At 48.6% G+C, this 18,810-nt stretch overlaps 1 protein-coding gene and 1 long non-coding RNA gene across 2 annotated transcripts in view; both read right to left on the bottom strand.

Moving 5' to 3' along the window:
- The window catches only part of LOC139568244 (transitional endoplasmic reticulum ATPase-like), a 35,945-nt gene extending 30,102 nt beyond the window's left edge, over positions 1–5,843 (bottom strand). Inside the window, exons 1-2 of the mRNA XM_071389998.1 lie at positions 5,498–5,843; positions 2,862–2,973 (exon numbers count right to left, since the gene is read on the bottom strand). Of these exons, the coding sequence (XP_071246099.1) occupies positions 2,862–2,973; positions 5,498–5,520 (135 nt within the window). The 5' untranslated portion in view covers positions 5,521–5,843. The remainder of the gene's footprint in view (positions 1–2,861; positions 2,974–5,497) is intronic.
- Positions 5,844–7,063: 1,220 nt separating this feature from the next.
- LOC139568245 (uncharacterized) lies at positions 7,064–11,730 on the bottom strand. Its single transcript, XR_011673550.1, has 2 exons — positions 9,113–11,730; positions 7,064–9,080 (listed from the first exon to the last, which is right to left on the bottom strand). It is a non-coding gene; the product is annotated as an uncharacterized lncRNA (long non-coding RNA).
- Between the last annotated feature and the right edge of the window lie 7,080 nt (positions 11,731–18,810).

Consider the following 18,810-nt stretch of genomic DNA (forward strand, 5'->3'; position numbering starts at 1 on the left):
CTGGAGGTACAGGAAGTAATACACACGCTGGAGACTGGAGGTACAGGAAGTAATACACACGCTGGAGACTGGAGGTACAGGAAGTAATACACACGCTGGAGACTGGAGGTACAGGAAGTAATACACACGCTGGAGACTGGAGGTACAGGAAGTAATATACACGCTGGAGACTGGAGGTACAGGAAGTAATACACACGCTGGAGACTGGAGGTACAGGAAGTAATACACACGCTGGAGACTGGAGGTACAGGAAGTAATACACACGCTGGAGACTGGAGGTACAGGAAGTAATACACACGCTGGAGACTGAAGAAATACACACACTGGAGACTGGAGGTACAGGAAGTAATACACACGCTGGAGACTGGAGGTACAGGAAGTAATACACACGCTGGAGACTGGAGGTACAGGAAGTAATACACACACTGGAGACTGGAGGTACAGGAAGTAATACACACGCTGGAGACTGGAGGTACAGGAAGTAATACACACGCTGGAGACTGGAGGTACAGGAAGTAATACACACGCTGGAGACTGGAGGTACAGGAAGTAATACACACGCTGGAGACTGGAGGTACAGGAAGTAATACACACGCTGGAGACTGGAGGTACAGGAAGTAATACACACGCTGGAGACTGGAGGTACAGGAAGTAATACACACGCTGGAGACTGGAGGTACAGGAAGTAATACACCCGCTGGAGACTGGAGGTACAGGAAGTAATACACCCGCTGGAGACTGGAGGTACAGGAAGTAATACACACGCTGGAGACTGGAGGTACAGGAAGTAATACACACGCTGGAGACTGGAGGTACAGGAAGTAATACACACGCTGGAGACTGGAGGTACAGCAAGTAATACACACGCTGGAGACTGAAGGTACAGGAAGTAATACACACGCTGGAGACTGGAGGTACAGGAAGTAATACACACGCTGCAGACTGGAGGTACAGGAAGTAATACACACGCTGGAGACTGGAGGTACAGGAAGTAATACACACACTGGAGACTGGAGGTACAGGAAGTAATACACACGCTGGAGACTGGAGGTACAGGAAGTAATACACACGCTGGAGACTGGAGGTACAGGAAGTAATACACACACTGGAGACTGGAGGTACAGGAAGTAATACACACGCTGGAGACTGGAGGTACAGGAAGTAATACACACGCTGGAGACTGAAGAAATACACACACTGGAGACTGGAGGTACAGGAAGTAATACACACGCTGGAGACTGGAGGTACAGGAAGTAATACACACGCTGGAGACTGGAGGTACAGGAAGTAATACACACGCTGGAGACTGGAGGTACAGGAAGTAATACACACACTGGAGACTGGAGGTACAGTGCCTTGACTCATTCCACACTTTGTTGTGTTGCAGCCTGAATTCAAAATGGATTCAATTGCTTTTTTTCTCACCCATCTACACACAATACCCCATTATGACAAAAATAAATAAAAAAGTGAAATGTTTGCAAATTTATTGAAAATCAAATACAGAAATATCTAATTTTCTGATTATCTAATAGTTTGTAGAAGCACCTTTGGCAGCGAGTACAGCTGTGAGTATTTCTGGGTAAGTCTCTAAGAGCTTTGCACACCTGGATTGTGCAACATTTACACATTATTCTTTTCAAAATTCTTCAAGATCTGTCAAATTGGTTGTTGATCATTGCTAGACCAAAACCAAAACCATTTTCAGGTCTTGCCATATATTTTCAATGATATTTAAATCAAAATTGTAACTCTGCCACTTTTGGTAAGCAACTCCAGTGTAGATTTGGCCTAGTTTTTTAGGTTATTGTCCTGCAGAAAGGTTAATTAATGTCCCAGTGTCTGGTAGAAAGCAGGCTGAATCAGGTTTTCCTCTAGGATTTTGCCTGTGCTTTGCTCAATTCCATTTCTTTTTTATCTTAAAAAATTCCCCAGTCATTAATGATTACAAGCATACCCATAACATGATGCAGCCACCACTATGCTTGAAAATATGGAGAGTGGTACTCAGTAATGTGTTGTGTAACATAACACTTTGTATTCAGGACAAAAATTGAATTGCTTTGCCACATATTTTGCAGTGTTACTTCAGTGCTTTGTTGCAAACAGAATGCATGTTTTGGAATCTTTTTATTCTGTACAGGCTTCCTTCTTTTGACTCTGTCAATTATATTAGTATTGTGGAATAACTAAAATGTTGTTGATCCATCCTCAGTTTTCTCCTATCACAGCCATTAAACTCTGTAACTGTTTTAAAGTCACCATTGGCCTCATGGTGAAAAACCCTGAGCGGTTTCCTTCCTCTCCGGCAACTGAGTTAGGAAGGATTCCTGCATCTTTGTAGTAACTGGCTGTATTGATACACCATCCAAAGTGTAATTAATAACTTCACCATGCTCAAAGGCACTTTCAATGTTGGCTTTTTGAAATGCTTACCCATCGACCAATATGTGTTCTTCTTTGCAAATCATTGGAAAACCTCCCTGGTCTTTGTGGTTGATTCTGTGTTTGAAAATCACTGCTGGACTGAGGGACCTTACAGATAATAGTATGTGTGGGGTACAGAGATGAGGTATTCATTCAAAAATCATGTTAAGGCCATGTAACTTATTATGTGACTTGTTAAGCACATTTTTACTCCTGAACTTATTTAGGCTCCTTGCCATAACAAAGTGGTAAAATACTTATTGACTCAAGATATTTCAGCTTTCAACACACACACCTGAGACTGGCAACTCACACACCTGAGACTGGCCACTCACACACCTGAGACTGGCAACACACACACCTGAGACTGGCAACACACACACCTGAGATGAGACTGGCAACACACACACCTGAGACTGGCAACACACACACACCTGTGAGAGGCTGACGATGCTGTTGTCTTCATTGTGGGCTTCATCCACCACCAGTCTGTTGGGTCTGTGTTTCTGCTTCAGGATAGCAGTGGAGAAATCCTCCCCCTTAGCACTGCCAACACAGATGCAGTTAGACACACACACACACAGAATCACACACACACAGAGACACACAGAATCACACACCCACAGAGACACACAGAATCACACACACACACACACAGAATCACACACCCACAGAGACACACAGAATCACACACCCACAGAGACACACAGAATCACACACCCACAGAGACACACAAAATCACACACCCACAGAGACACACAAAATCACACACCCACAGAGAATCACACACACACACACACACACACACACACACACACACACACACACACACACACACACACACACACACACACACACACACACACACACACACACACACACACACACACACACACACACACACACACACACAGACACACACACACACACACACACACACACACACACATACACACACACACACACGTGTCCCACATAGCTCTTGTTTCTCCATGTGACGATGATCTGAATTTAGCCCTGTCTACAGCTCTGTTTACAAAGAGTAGAGGACAGACCTCTCCTGGCCTCATCTCAGCCCTTATTGCTTCATGGATATAATAAGACAAAGTGCAGAATGGAAACGTGGGTCATAGTCATTAGTGCACAACTTAGCAAAACATTTTGAAATGAAAAACAAATATGAGTGTTTCTTATTGGCCAAGTTCAGGTAGTCCCAGTCCGTTTGATGCCTAATGAATGTTACCCTGGTGATTTAGTTAAGCTAGTTATAACACTGTTACCCTGGTGATTTAGTTAAGCTAGTTATAACACTGTTACCCTGGTGATTTAGTTAAGCTAGTTATAACACTGTTACCCTGGTGATTTAGTTAAGCTAGTTATAACACTGTTCTAGTACTCTGTTACCCTGGTGATTTAGTTAAGCTAGTTATAACACTGTTGTAGTACTCTGTTACCCTGGTGATTTAGTTAAGCTAGTTATAACACTGTTATAGTACTCTGTTACCCTGGTGATTTAGTTAAGCTAGTTATAACACTGTTGTAGTACTCTGTTACCCTGGTGATTTAGTTAAGCTAGTTATAACACTGTTGTAGTACTCTGTTACCCTGGTGATTTAGTTAAGCTAGTTATAACACTGTTGTAGTACTCTGTTACCCTGGTGATTTAGTTAAGCTAGTTATAACACTGTTGTAGTACTCACTCTGTTACCCTGGTGATTTAGTTAAGCTAGTTATAACACTGTTGTAGTACTCACTCTGTTACCCTGGTGATTTAGTTAAGCTAGTTATAACACTGTTGTAGTACTCTGTTACCCTGGTGATTTAGTTAAGATAGTTATAACACTGTTGTAGTACTCTGTTACCCTGGTGATTTAGTTCAGCTAGTTATAACACTGTTGTAGTACTCACTCTGTTACCCTGGTGATTTAGTTAAGCTAGTTATAACACTGTTGTAGTACTCTGTTACCCTGGTGATTTAGTTAACCTAGTTATAACACTGTTGTAGTACTCTGTTACCCTGGTGATTTAGTTAAGCTAGTTATAACACTGTTGTAGTACTCTGTTACCCTGGTGATTTAGTTAAGCTAGTTATAACACTGTTGTAGTACTCTGTTACCCTGGTGATTTAGTTAAGATAGTTATAACACTGTTGTAGTACTCTGTTACCCTGGTGATTTAGTTAAGCTAGTTATAACACTGTTGTAGTACTCTGTTACCCTGGTGATTTAGTTAAGCTAGTTATAACACTGTTGTAGTACTCTGTTACCCTGGTGATTTAGTTCAGCTAGTTATAACACTGTTGTAGTACTCACTCTGTTACCCTGGTGATTTAGTTAAGCTAGTTATAACACTGTTGTAGTACTCTGTTACCCTGGTGATTTAGTTAAGCTAGTTATAACACTGTTGTAGTACTCACTCGGTTACCCTGGTGATTTAGTTAAGCTAGTTATAACACTGTTATAGTACTCTGTTACCCTGGTGATTTAGTTAAGCTAGTTATAACACTGTTGTAGTACTCTGTTACCCTGGTGATTTAGTTAAGCTAGTTATAACACTGTTGTAGTACTCTGTTACCCTGGTGATTTAGTTAAGCTAGTTATAACACTGTTGTAGTACTCTGTTACCCTGGTGATTTAGTTAAGCTAGTTATAACACTGTTGTAGTACTCTGTTACCCTGGTGATTTAGTTAAGCTAGTTATAACACTGTTGTAGTACTCTGTTACCCTGGTGATTTAGTTAAGCTAGTTATAACACTGTTGTAGTACTCTGTTACCCTGGTGATTTAGTTAAGCTAGTTATAACACTGTTGTAGTACTCTGTTACCCTGGTGATTTAGTTAAGCTAGTTATAACACTGTTGTAGTACTCTGTTACCCTGGTGATTTAGTTAAGCTAGTTATAACACTGTTGTAGTACTCTGTTACCCTGGTGATTTAGTTAAGATAGTTATAACACTGTTGTAGTACTCTGTTACCCTGGTGATTTAGTTAAGATAGTTATAACACTGTTGTAGTACTCTGTTACCCTGGTGATTTAGTTAAGCTAGTTATAACACTGTTGTAGTACTCACTCTGTCCCTCCAGAGGCAGGCATGGCTGGGTAAAGGGAGTTCCTGTGTAACAGAACCTGCTCCTAGATCCTTTATGGGTCAGCGTACCCTGGTTTCTCCCTGGTTCTGGGGTTGGATGTCTGGGTCTAGTCCTGGGTTTGGATGTTGGGTTTGGGTTGGAGTCCTGGGCTTAGTTAAAGAGTCCTGGGCCTAGTTAAAGAGTCCAGGGACCTAGGTGTTGGGTCCTGGGTCTAGTACTGAGTCTTTAGTTCTGGTCTCTCCTGTATATCTCTGAGGTAGAGCTCAGTAGTTTGGTCTCCTCTCTCTGCAGACGGTGTTCTCAGTGGCTGGGGGTCAGGTCTGTTTAGGGAAAGTCCCTCTCAATGCCTCCCTCCCCCCTTGTTGAGCGTCTCTCCTCCCTCCCTCCTCGTCCCGCCTCCTCCCCCACCCTTCACATACTCTGGAAAGTGGCCCAGTGCAGAACAGATATCATGTCATATACCCCCACCCTCCTCTCCTCCCGGACAGACACTCCCCCTGTTACTCCCTAACACACACACACACACACACACAGACACACACACACACACACACACGTTCTGATATTTGTAATGGACAGTTTCGTACCATGTTCTGATCCCACAGAGTCACACACAGCGGTACAGATTCACACAGAGCGGTACAGATTCACACACAGCGGTACAGATTCACACACAGCGGTACAGAGTCACACAGCGGTACAGAGTCACACAGCGGTACAGAGTCACACAGCGGTACAGAGCCATACAGCGGTACAGAGTCACACAGCGGTACAGAGTCACACAGCGGTACAGAGTCACACAGCGGTACAGAGTCACACAGCGGTACAGAGTCACACAGCGGTACAGAGTCACACAGCGGTACAGAGTCACACAGCGGTACAGATTCACACAGCGGTACAGAGTCACACACAGCGGTACAGAGTCACACAGCGGTACAGAGTCACACAGCGGTACAGAGTCACACAGCGGTACAGAGTCACACACAGCGGTACAGAGTCACACAGCGGTACAGAGTCACACAGCGGTGGTACAGAGTCACACAGCGGTACATAGTCACACAGAGGTACAGAGTCACACAGCGGTACAGAGTCACACATAGCGGTACAGAGTCACACACACAGCGGTACAGAGTCACATAGCGGTACAGAGTCACATACACAGCGGTACAGAGTCACACAGCGGTACAGAGTCACACAGCGGTAGAGTCACACACAGCGGTACAGAGTCACACAGCGGTACAGAGTCACACAGCGGTACAGAGTCACACAGCGGTACAGAGTCACACAGCGGTACAGAGTCACACAGCGGTACAGAGTCACACACAGCGGTACAGAGTCACACAGCGGTACAGAGTCACACAGCGGTACAGAGTCACACAGCGGTACAGAGTCACACAGCGGTACAGAGTCACATACACAGCGGTACAGAGTCACATACACAGCGGTACAGAGTCACACAGCGGTACAGAGTCACACAGCGGTACAGAGTCACACAGCGGTACAGAGTCACACAGCGGTACAGAGTGCAGCTGTAGCTAACTGGAATGTTTTGCTTTAGACTTTTATTCCAAAAGCATCTCATTGTTTACAATAGAACACATAAAACGAGAAACCAGGGGATTTGACTTTACAGACAGAACAGTACTCCCAGAATGGTGTGGAGCCGTGCTAGGACAGTCAGAACAGAGTCCTGCTAGGACAGTCAGAACAGAGACCTGCTAAGACAGTCAGAACAGAGTCCTGCTAGGACAGTCAGAACAGAGACCTGCTAGGACAGTCAGAACAGAGACCTGCTAGGACAGTCAGAACAGAGACCTGCTAGGACAGTCAGAACAGAGACCTGCTAGGACAGTCAGAACAGAGACCTGCTAGGACAGTCAGAACAGAGACCTGCTAGGACAGTCAGAACAGAGACCTGCTAGGACAGTCAGAACAGAGACCTGCTAGGACAGTCAGAACAGAAACCTGCTAGGACAGTCAGAACAGAGACCTGCTAGGACAGTCAGAACAGAGACCTCCTAGGACAGTCAGAACAGAGACATGCTAGGACAGTCAGAACAGAGACCTGCTAGGACAGTCAGAACAGAGACCTGCTAGGACAGTCAGAACAGAGACCTCCTAGGACAGACAGAACAGAGACCTCCTAGGACAGACAGAACAGAGATCTCCTAGGACAGTCAGAACAGAGACCTGCTAGGACAGTCAGAACAGAGACCTGCTAGGACAGTCAGAACAGAGACCTGCTAGGACAGTCAGACACAGTGACAGACAGAACAGAGACCTGCTAGGACAGTCTGACACAGTGACAGACAGAACAGAGACCTGCTAGGACAGTCTGACACAGTGACAGACAGAACAGAGACCTGCTAGGACAGTCTGACAGAGTGACAGACAGAACAGAGACCTAATAGGACAGTCTGACACAGTGACAGACAGAACAGAGACCTGCTAGGACAGTCTGACACAGTGACAGACAGAACAGAGACCTGCTAGGACAGTCTGACACAGTGACAGACAGAACAGAGACCTGCTAGGACAGTCTGACACAGTGACAGACAGAACAGAGACCTGCTAGGACAGTCTGACAGAGTGACAGACAGAACAGAGACCTGCTAGGACAGTCTGACACAGTGACAGACAAAACAGAGACCTGCTAGGACAGTCTGACACAGTGACAGACGGAACAGAGACCTGCTAGGACAGTCTGACACAGTGACAGACAGAACAGAGACCTGCTAGAACAGTCTGACACAGTGACAGACAGAACAGAGACCTGCTAGGGCAGTCTGACACAGTGACAGACAGAACAGAGACCTGCTAGGACAGTCTGACACAGTGACAGACAGAACAGAGACCTGCTAGGACAGTCTGACACAGTGACAGACAGAACAGAGACCTAATAGGACAGTCTGACACAGTGACAGACAGAACAGAGACCTGCTAGGACAGTCTGACACAGTGACAGACAGAACAGAGACCTGCTAGGACAGTCTGACACAGTGACAGACAGAACAGAGACCTGCTAGGACAGTCTGACACAGTGACAGACAGAACAGAGACCTGCTAGGACAGTCTGACAGAGTGACAGACAGAACAGAGACCTATCAGGACAGTCTGACACAGTAACAGCTGGCGACAATTTACAACAAATAACTCAATGAGAACAAGCGACACAGGGTGAGATGAAAGCCCACAACTGGCAAAATGATCCAATGAGAGCCCAGAACTGCAAAACGTATCCAATCACAACACAGCTGTGAAATACGGAGAGGTGAACTCCGTCCTGTAGTAAATGCTGGTGGTGAGTGATTGATTAGTTTGGCAGATGTAATACCCTGTGTTGAAATACATTACATTCACTTCAATGGGTTTGAAATTCATTTCAATGTGTGTTTACATTTAATTTATTTACATATAAAGAAATAAGAACAAATTCTTATTTTCAATGACGGCCTAGGAACTGCCTTCTTCAGGGGCAGAACGACAGATTTTTACCATGTCAGCTTGGGGATTCGATCTTGCAACCTTTCGGTTACTAGTCCAACGCTCTAACCACTAGGCTACCTGCCGCCCCTACACTCTAACCACTAGGCTACCTGCCGCCCCTAGACTGACCAGGTGAAAGCTATTATCCCTTATTGATGTCACTTGTTTAATCCATTTCAATCAGGGAAGGAGACAGGTTAAAGAAGGATTTTTAAGACTTGAGACAATTGAGACATGGATTGTATATGTGGGACATTCAGAGGGTGAGTGGGCAAGAAACATGTGTCTTTGAACAGGGTATGGTAGGAGGTATGGTAGGAGGTATGGTAGTAGGTGCCGGGCACACCGTTGTGTCAAGAACTGCAACGCTGCTGGGTTTTTCACGCTCAACAGTTTCCCGTGTGTATCAAGAATGGTTACCCACCCAAAGGACATCCAGCTGACTTGACAACTGTGGGAAGCATTGGAGTCAACATGGGCCAGCATCCCTGTGGAACGCTTTCAACACCTTGTAGAGTCCATACCCTGACGAATTGAGGCTGTTCTGAGGACAAAAAGGGTGCAAGTCAATATTAGGAAGGTGCTCTTAATGTTTTGTACACTCATTGTATGTCAGTCAGTTTATGCCGTTGACTCCTATTTTCTCCCCAGTTCTCTGGTGTTTTAGTCATCACATTTCTCCTGTTATTTTCCCAGACCTGTCATGAATAGGTTAGACCAGGTGTAGTGAGGGTAGAGGCCGGGCAGGGCTGGGTATATCCTGTCATGAATAGGTTAGACCAGGTGAAGTGAGGGTAGAGGCTGGGCTGGGTATATCCTGTCATGAATAGGTTAGACCAGGTGAAGTGATGGTAGAGGCTGGGCAGGGCTGGGTATATCCTGTCATGAATAGATTAGACCAGGTGAAGTGATGGTAGAGGCTGGGCAGGGCTGGGTATATCCTGTCATGAATAGGTTAGACCAGGTGAAGTCAGGGTAGAGGCTGGGCAGGGCTGGGTATATCCTGTCATGAATAGGTTAGACCAGGTGAAGTGAGGGTAGAGGCTGGGCAGGGCTGGGTATATCCTGTCATGAATAGGTTAGACCAGGTGAAGTGATGGTAGAGGCTGGGCAGGGCTGGGTATATCCTGTCATGAATAGGTTAGACCAGGTGTAGTGAGGGTAGAGGCTGGGCAGGGCTGGGTATATCCTGTCATGAATAGGTTAGACCAGGTGAAGTGAGGGTAGAGGCTGGGCAGGGCTGGGTATATCCTGTCATGAATAGGTTAGACCAGGTGAAGTGATGGTAGAGGCTGGGCAGGGCTGGGTATATCCTGTCATGAATAGGTTAGACCAGGTGTAGTGAGGGTAGAGGCTGGGCAGGGCTGGGTATATCCTGTCATGAATAGGTTAGACCAGGTGAAGTGATGGTAGAGGCTGGGCAGGGCTGGGTATATCCTGTCATGAATAGATTAGACCAGGTGAAGCGAGGGTAGAGGCTGGGCAGGGCTGGGTATATCCTGTCATGAATAGGTTAGACCAGGTGAAGTGAGGGTAGAGGCTGGGCAGGGCTGGGTATATCCTGTCATGAATAGGTTAGACCAGGTGAAGCGAGGGTAGAGGCCGGGCAGGGTATATCCTGTCATGAATAGGTTAGACCAGGTGAAGTGAGGGTAGAGGCTGGGCAGGGCTGGGTATATCCTGTCATGAATAGGTTAGACCAGGTGAAGTGATGGTAGAGGCTGGGCAGGGCTGGGTATATCCTGTCATGAATAGGTTAGACCAGGTGAAGTGAGGGTAGAGGCTGGGCAGGGCTGGGTATATCCTGTCATGAATAGGTTAGACCAGGTGAAGTGAGGGTAGAGGCTGGGCAGGGCTGGGTATATCCTGTCATGAATAGGTTAGACCAGGTGAAGTGAGGGTAGAGGCTGGGCAGGGCTGGGTATATCCTGTCATGAATAGGTTAGACCAGGTGAAGTGATGGTAGAGGCTGGGCAGGGCTGGGTATATCCTGTCATGAGTAGATTAGACCAGGTGAAGTGAGGGTAGAGGCTGGGCAGGGCTGGGTATATCCTGTCATGAATAGGTTAGACCAGGTGAAGTCAGGGTAGAGGCTGGGCAGGGCTGGGTATATCCTGTCATGAATAGGTTAGACCAGGTGAAGTGATGGTAGAGGCTGGGCAGGGCTGGGTATATCCTGTCATGAATAGGTTAGACCAGGGGAAGTGAGGGTAGAGGCTGGGCAGGGCTGGGTATATCCTGTCATGAATAGGTTAGACCAGGTGAAGTCAGGGTAGAGGCTGGGCAGGGCTGGGTATATCCTGTCATGAATAGGTTAGACCAGGTGAAGTAAGGGTAGAGGCTGGGCAGGGCTGGGTATATCCTGTCATGAATAGGTTAGACCAGGTGAAGTGATGGTAGAGGCTGGGCAGGGCTGGGTATATCCTGTCATGAATAGATTAGACCAGGTGAAGTGAGGGTAGAGGCTGGGCTGGGTATATCCTGTCATGAATAGGTTAGACCAGGTGAAGCGAGGGTAGAGGCTGGGCAGGGCTGGGTATATCCTGTCATGAATAGGTTAGACCAGGTGAAGCGAGGGTAGAGGCTGGGCAGGGCTGGGTATATCCTGTCATGAATAGGTTAGACCAGGTGAAGTGAGGGTAGAGGCTGGGCAGGGCTGGGTATATCCTGTCATGAATAGATTAGACCAGGTGAAGCGAGGGTAGAGGCTGGGCAGGGCTGGGTATATCCTGTCATGAATAGGTTAGACCAGGTGAAGTGAGGGTAGAGGCTGGGCTGGGTATATCCTGTCATGAATAGGTTAGACCAGGTGAAGCGAGGGTAGAGGCTGGGCAGGGCTGGGTATATCCTGTCATGAATAGGTTAGACCAGGTGAAGTGAGGGTAGAGGCCGGGCAGGGTATATCCTGTCATGAATAGGTTAGACCAGGTGAAGTGAGGGTAGAGGCTGGGCTGGGTATATCCTGTCATGAATAGGTTAGACCAGGTGAAGCGAGGGTAGAGGCTGGGCAGGGCTGGGTATATCCTGTCATGAATAGGTTAGACCAGGTGAAGCGAGGGTAGAGGCTGGGCAGGGCTGGGTATATCCTGTCATGAATAGGTTAGACCAGGTGAAGCGAGGGTAGAGGCTGGGCAGGGCTGGGTATATCCTGTCATGAATAGGTTAGACCAGGTGTAGTGAGGGTAGAGGCTGGGCAGGGCTGGGTATATCCTGTCATGAATAGATTAGACCAGGTGAAGTGAGGGTAGAGGCTGGGCAGGGCTGGGTATATCCTGTCATGAATAGGTTAGACCAGGTGAAGCGAGGGTAGAGGCTGGGAAGGGCTGGGTATATCCTGTCATGAATAGGTTAGACCAGGTGAAGCGAGGGTAGAGGCTGGGCTGGGTATATCCTGTCATGAATAGGTTAGACCAGGTGAAGCGAGGGTAGAGGCTGGGCTGGGTATATCCTGTCATGAATAGGTTAGACCAGGTGAAGCGAGGGTAGAGGCTGGGCTGGGTATATCCTGTCATGAATAGGTTAGACCAGGTGAAGCGAGGGTAGAGGCTGGGCAGGGCTGGGTATATCCTGTCATGAATAGATTAGACCAGGTGAAGCGAGGGTAGAGGCTGGGCTGGGTATATCCTGTCATGAATAGGTTAGACCAGGTGAAGTGATGGTAGAGGCTGGGCAGGGCTGGGTATATCCTGTCATGAATAGGTTAGACCAGGTGGAGTGAGGGTAGAGGCTGGGCAGGGCTGGGTATATCCTGTCATGAATAGGTTAGACCAGGTGTAGTGAGGGTAGAGGCTGGGCAGGGCTGGGTATATCCTGTCATGAATAGGTTAGACCAGGTGAAGTGATGGTAGAGGCTGGGCAGGGCTGGGTATATCCTGTCATGAATAGGTTAGACCAGGTGAAGTGAGGGTAGAGGCTGGGTAGGGCTGGGTATATCCTGTCATGAATAGGTTAGACCAGGTGAAGTGAGGGTAGAGGCTGGGAAGGGCTGGGTATATCCTGTCATGAATAGGTTAGACCAGGTGTAGTGAGGGTAGAGGCTGGGCTGGGTATATCCTGTCATGAATAGGTTAGACCAGGTGAAGTGATGGTAGAGGCTGGGTAGAGGCTGGGTATATCCTGTCATGAATAGGTTAGACCAGGTGAAGTGAGGGTAGAGGCTGGGCAGGGCTGGGTATATCCTGTCATGAATAGGTTAGACCAGGTGAAGTGAGGGTAGAGGCTGGGTAGAGGCTGGGTATATCCTGTCATGAATAGGTTAGACCAGGTGAAGTGATGGTAGAGGCTGGGCAGGGCTGGGTATATCCTGTCATGAATAGGTTAGACCAGGTGAAGCGAGGGTAGAGGCTGGGCAGGGCTGGGTATATCCTGTCATGAATAGGTTAGACCAGGTGAAGCGAGGGTAGAGGCTGGGCAGGGCTGGGTATATCCTGTCATGAATAGGTTAGACCAGGTGAAGTGAGGGTAGAGGCTGGGCAGGGCTGGGTATATCCTGTCATGAATAGATTAGACCAGGTGAAGCGAGGGTAGAGGCTGGGCAGGGCTGGGTATATCCTGTCATGAATAGGTTAGACCAGGTGAAGTGAGGGTAGAGGCTGGGCTGGGTATATCCTGTCATGAATAGGTTAGACCAGGTGAAGCGAGGGTAGAGGCTGGGCAGGGCTGGGTATATCCTGTCATGAATAGGTTAGACCAGGTGAAGTGAGGGTAGAGGCCGGGCAGGGTATATCCTGTCATGAATAGGTTAGACCAGGTGAAGTGAGGGTAGAGGCTGGGCTGGGTATATCCTGTCATGAATAGGTTAGACCAGGTGAAGCGAGGGTAGAGGCTGGGCAGGGCTGGGTATATCCTGTCATGAATAGGTTAGACCAGGTGAAGCGAGGGTAGAGGCTGGGCAGGGCTGGGTATATCCTGTCATGAATAGGTTAGACCAGGTGAAGCGAGGGTAGAGGCTGGGCAGGGCTGGGTATATCCTGTCATGAATAGGTTAGACCAGGTGTAGTGAGGGTAGAGGCTGGGCAGGGCTGGGTATATCCTGTCATGAATAGATTAGACCAGGTGAAGTGAGGGTAGAGGCTGGGCAGGGCTGGGTATATCCTGTCATGAATAGGTTAGACCAGGTGAAGCGAGGGTAGAGGCTGGGAAGGGCTGGGTATATCCTGTCATGAATAGGTTAGACCAGGTGAAGCGAGGGTAGAGGCTGGGCTGGGTATATCCTGTCATGAATAGGTTAGACCAGGTGAAGCGAGGGTAGAGGCTGGGCTGGGTATATCCTGTCATGAATAGGTTAGACCAGGTGAAGCGAGGGTAGAGGCTGGGCTGGGTATATCCTGTCATGAATAGGTTAGACCAGGTGAAGCGAGGGTAGAGGCTAGGCAGGGCTGGGTATATCCTGTCATGAATAGATTAGACCAGGTGAAGCGAGGGTAGAGGCTGGGCTGGGTATATCCTGTCATGAATAGGTTAGACCAGGTGAAGTGATGGTAGAGGCTGGGCAGGGCTGGGTATATCCTGTCATGAATAGGTTAGACCAGGTGTAGTGAGGGTAGAGGCTGGGCAGGGCTGGGTATATCCTGTCATGAATAGGTTAGACCAGGTGTAGTGAGGGTAGAGGCTGGGCAGGGCTGGGTATATCCTGTCATGAATAGGTTAGACCAGGTGAAGTGATGGTAGAGGCTGGGCAGGGCTGGGTATATCCTGTCATGAATAGGTTAGACCAGGTGAAGTGAGGGTAGAGGCTGGGTAGGGCTGGGTATATCCTGTCATGAATAGGTTAGACCAGGTGAAGTGAGGGTAGAGGCTGGGAAGGGCTGGGTATATCCTGTCATGAATAGGTTAGACCAGGTGTAGTGAGGGTAGAGGCTGGGCTGGGTATATCCTGTCATGAATAGGTTAGACCAGGTGAAGTGATGGTAGAGGCTGGGTAGAGGCTGGGTATATCCTGTCATGAATAGGTTAGACCAGGTGAAGTGAGGGTAGAGGCTGGGCAGGGCTGGGTATATCCTGTCATGAATAGGTTAGACCAGGTGAAGTGAGGGTAGAGGCTGGGTAGAGGCTGGGTATATCCTGTCATGAATAGGTTAGACCAGGTGAAGTGATGGTAGAGGCTGGGCAGGGCTGGGTATATCCTGTCATGAATAGGTTAGACCAGGTGAAGCGAGGGTAGAGGCTGGGCAGGGCTGGGTATATCCTGTCATGAATAGGTTAGACCAGGTGAAGCGAGGGTAGAGGCTGGGCAGGGCTGGGTATATCCTGTCATGAATAGGTTAGACCAGGTGAAGCGAGGGTAGAGGCTGGGCAGGGCTGGGTATATCCTGTCATGAATAGGTTAGACCAGGTGAAGCGAGGGTAGAGGCTGGGCAGGGCTGGGTATATCCTGTCATGAATAGGTTAGACCAGGTGAAGCGAGGGTAGAGGCTGGGCAGGGCTGGGTATATCCTGTCATGAATAGGTTAGACCAGGTGAAGCGAGGGTAGAGGCTGGGCAGGGCTGGGTATATCCTGTCATGAATAGGTTAGACCAGGTGAAGCGAGGGTAGAGGCTGGGCAGGGCTGGGTATATCCTGTCATGAATAGGTTAGACCAGGTGAAGTGAGGGTAGAGGCTGGGCAGGGCTGGGTATATCCTGTCATGAATAGGTTAGACCAGGTGTAGTGAGGGTAGAGGCTGGGTAGAGGCTGGGTATATCCTGTCATGAATAGGTTAGACCAGGTGTAGTGAGGGTAGAGGCTGGGCAGGGCTGGGTATATCCTGTCATGAATAGGTTAGACCAGGTGAAGCGAGGGTAGAGGCTGGGCAGGGCTGGGTATATCCTGTCATGAATAGGTTAGACCAGGTGAAGCGAGGGTAGAGGCTGGGCAGGGCTGGGTATATCCTGTCATGAATAGGTTAGACCAGGTGAAGTGAGGGTAGAGGCTGGGCAGGGCTGGGTATATCCTGTCATGAATAGGTTAGACCAGGTGAAGCGAGGGTAGAGGCTGAGCAGGGCTGGGTATATCCTGTCATGAATAGGTTAGACCAGGTGAAGTGAGGGTAGAGGCTGGGCAGGGCTGGGTATATCCTGTCATGAATAGGTTAGACCAGGTGTAGTGAGGGTAGAGGCTGGGTAGAGGCTGGGTATATCCTGTCATGAATAGGTTAGACCAGGTGTAGTGAGGGTAGAGGCTGGGCAGGGCTGGGTATATCCTGTCATGAATAGGTTAGACCAGGTGAAGCGAGGGTAGAGGCTGGGTAGAGGCTGGGTATATCCTGTCATGAATAGGTTAGACCAGGTGAAGCGAGGGTAGAGGCTGGGTATATGTTTGGGATTGGGAAGCCTCAGGCTCAGGGGACAAGGAGTTTTGAGGATTTGAAGCGGCTTCACTTTTGTATAAAATCTATCCTTTACATTTCCCCCCCAAAAAACACTGAACACAAAAACCTGCCCTGTTCCGGTCCCGTGTCTCTCTCTCCCTCTATCATCTTAGAGGGCCACCGTTTGTTCTAAACAACCCATAGACAGTGTTACAAAACCACATGGTACCTGCCAACAACAACAACATTTAGTCCGGAGGTTACAAAGAGTTCCAGTGTCAACATGGTCCCCAGCCTCTAACTCCAACGGAGAGGTTGCATAATGGTTTGAATGAATGTTGTTTTCTGTCGGACCAAAGGTTGTTCTGAATGAAGCACGTTGAACACTGTCTTCCTGTCTGTGAGGTTACGCAGGTGCTGCTCACTGTCTTCCTGTCTGTGAGGTTACGCAGGTGCTGCTCACTGTCTTCCTGTCTGTGAGGTTACGCAGGTGATGCTCACTGTCTTCCTGTCTGTGAGGTTACGCAGGTGCTGCTCACTGTCTTCCTGTCTGTGAGGTCACACAGGTGCTGCTCACTGTCTTCCTGTCTGTGAGGTCACGCAGGTGCTGCTCACTGTCTTCCTGTCTGTGAGGTCACACAGGGGCTGCTCACTGTCTTCCTGTCTGTGAGGTTACACAGGGGCTGCTCACTGTCTTCCTGTCTGTGAGGTCACACAGGTGCTGCTCACTGTCTTCCTGTCTGTGAGGTCACACAGGGGCTGCTCACTGTCTTCCTGTCTGTGAGGTTACGCAGGTGCTGCTCACTGTCTTCCTGTCTGTGAGGTCACACAGGTGCTGCTCACTGTCTTCCTGTCTGTGAGGTTACACAGGGGCTGCTCACTGTCTTCCTGTCTGTGAGGTTACGCAGGTGCTGCTCACTCTCTTCCTGTCTGTGAGGTTACGCAGGTGCTGCTCACTGTCTTCCTGTCTGTGAGGTTACGCAGGTGCTGCTCACTGTCTTCCTGTCTGTGAGGTCACGCAGGTGCTGCTCACTGTCTTCCTGTCTGTGAGGTCACACAGGTGCTGCTCACTGTCGACACTCCTGAACACTGCCCTGCATCCTAGTAGGTGACTCAGTCTGCGTCCCAAATGCACCCTATTTCCTAGTGCACTACTTTTGACCAGGGCCGTGCACTGAGTCCTATAGGCTCTGGTCAAAAGCAGTGCACTATAAAAGAAACAGGATGCCAGTTGGGACACAGCCTCAGAGGAGGATGAAGTTTTCCTTAAACAATCAAAAGGAACAAATTAAAAGACCAGTTATGTAGTTGTCTTTAGACACTGATCTATGATCAGTTTTGCGTGTAAAACCCCTATTGGATAAAGATCTGATACGGGGAGGATAAGCTGATCCTGGATCTGTGATCTGAGTGAGGAGGACACCTTGAGCCAGGTGGACACAATGGCCACCATATACTGTAACCATTCCATGCCTTTTAAATCCACCAGGGGGTACATGTACACACTTCAAGAGAATTGGAATGTAACCAATGTTTCACTGACAGCCGCTGATCGGGTAATTGGTTGATTGTTCAGGAGTCTAAAGCAGTGGCTAATGTCCTTCTAAAAGGTTCAAAGGTCAAAGCAGAACTGTACCTCAAATAAACACATGCCAGACCAAAGCCTGTTAAACACATTCAATAGCAACAGGGGGACATCTTCTCTTCTTCTCTTCTCTTTTACCCCTTTCTTCTTCGTCTCTGTTTGCTGGTCTGTCCGTCAAAACATCATCAGGTATAAAATCCAAGGATTCTCTATTCCATTGTCTTCTCTCCCCCCTCTCTCTCTCTGTGTGTGTTCTCCCCCCCCCTCTCTCTCTGTGTGTTCTCTCCCAAAGAGTTGAGTCCAGGAGAGGGGGATGTGAGAGGAGAGCTGGATGAAGGAGGAGAGGAGAGTTGAGTCCAGGAGAGGGGGATGTGAGAGGAGAGCTGGATGAAGGAGGAGAGGAGAGTTGAGTCCAAGAGAGGGGGATGTGAGAGGAGAGCTGGATGAAGGAGGAGAGGAGAGTTGAGTCCAGGAGAGGGGGATGTGAGAGGAGAGCTGGATGAAGGAGGAGAGGGGAGTTGAGTCCAGGAGAGGGGGATGTGAGAGGAGAGCTGGATGAAGGAGGAGAGGAGAGTTGAGTCCAGGAGAGGGGGATGTGAGAGGAGAGCTGGATGAAGGAGGAGAGGAGAGTTGAGTCCAGGAGAGGGGGATGTGAGAGGAGAGCTGGATGAAGGAGGAGAGGAGAGTTGAGTCCAGGAGAGGAGGATGTGAGAGGAGAGCTGGATGAAGGAGGAGAGGGGAGTTGAGTCCAGGAGAGGGGGATGTGAGAGGAGAGCTGGATGAAGGAGGAGAGGGGAGTTGAGTCCAGGAGAGGAGGATGTGAGAGGAGAGCTGGATGAAGGAGGAGAGGGGAGTTGAGTCCAGGAGAGGGGGATGTGAGAGGAGAGCTGGATGAAGGAGGAGAGGAGAGTTGAGTCCAGGAGAGGGGGATGTG

The sequence above is a fragment of the Salvelinus alpinus genome, chromosome 2 (assembly GCF_045679555.1).
Source record: "Salvelinus alpinus chromosome 2, SLU_Salpinus.1, whole genome shotgun sequence".
Lineage (NCBI taxonomy): Eukaryota > Metazoa > Chordata > Actinopteri > Salmoniformes > Salmonidae > Salvelinus > Salvelinus alpinus.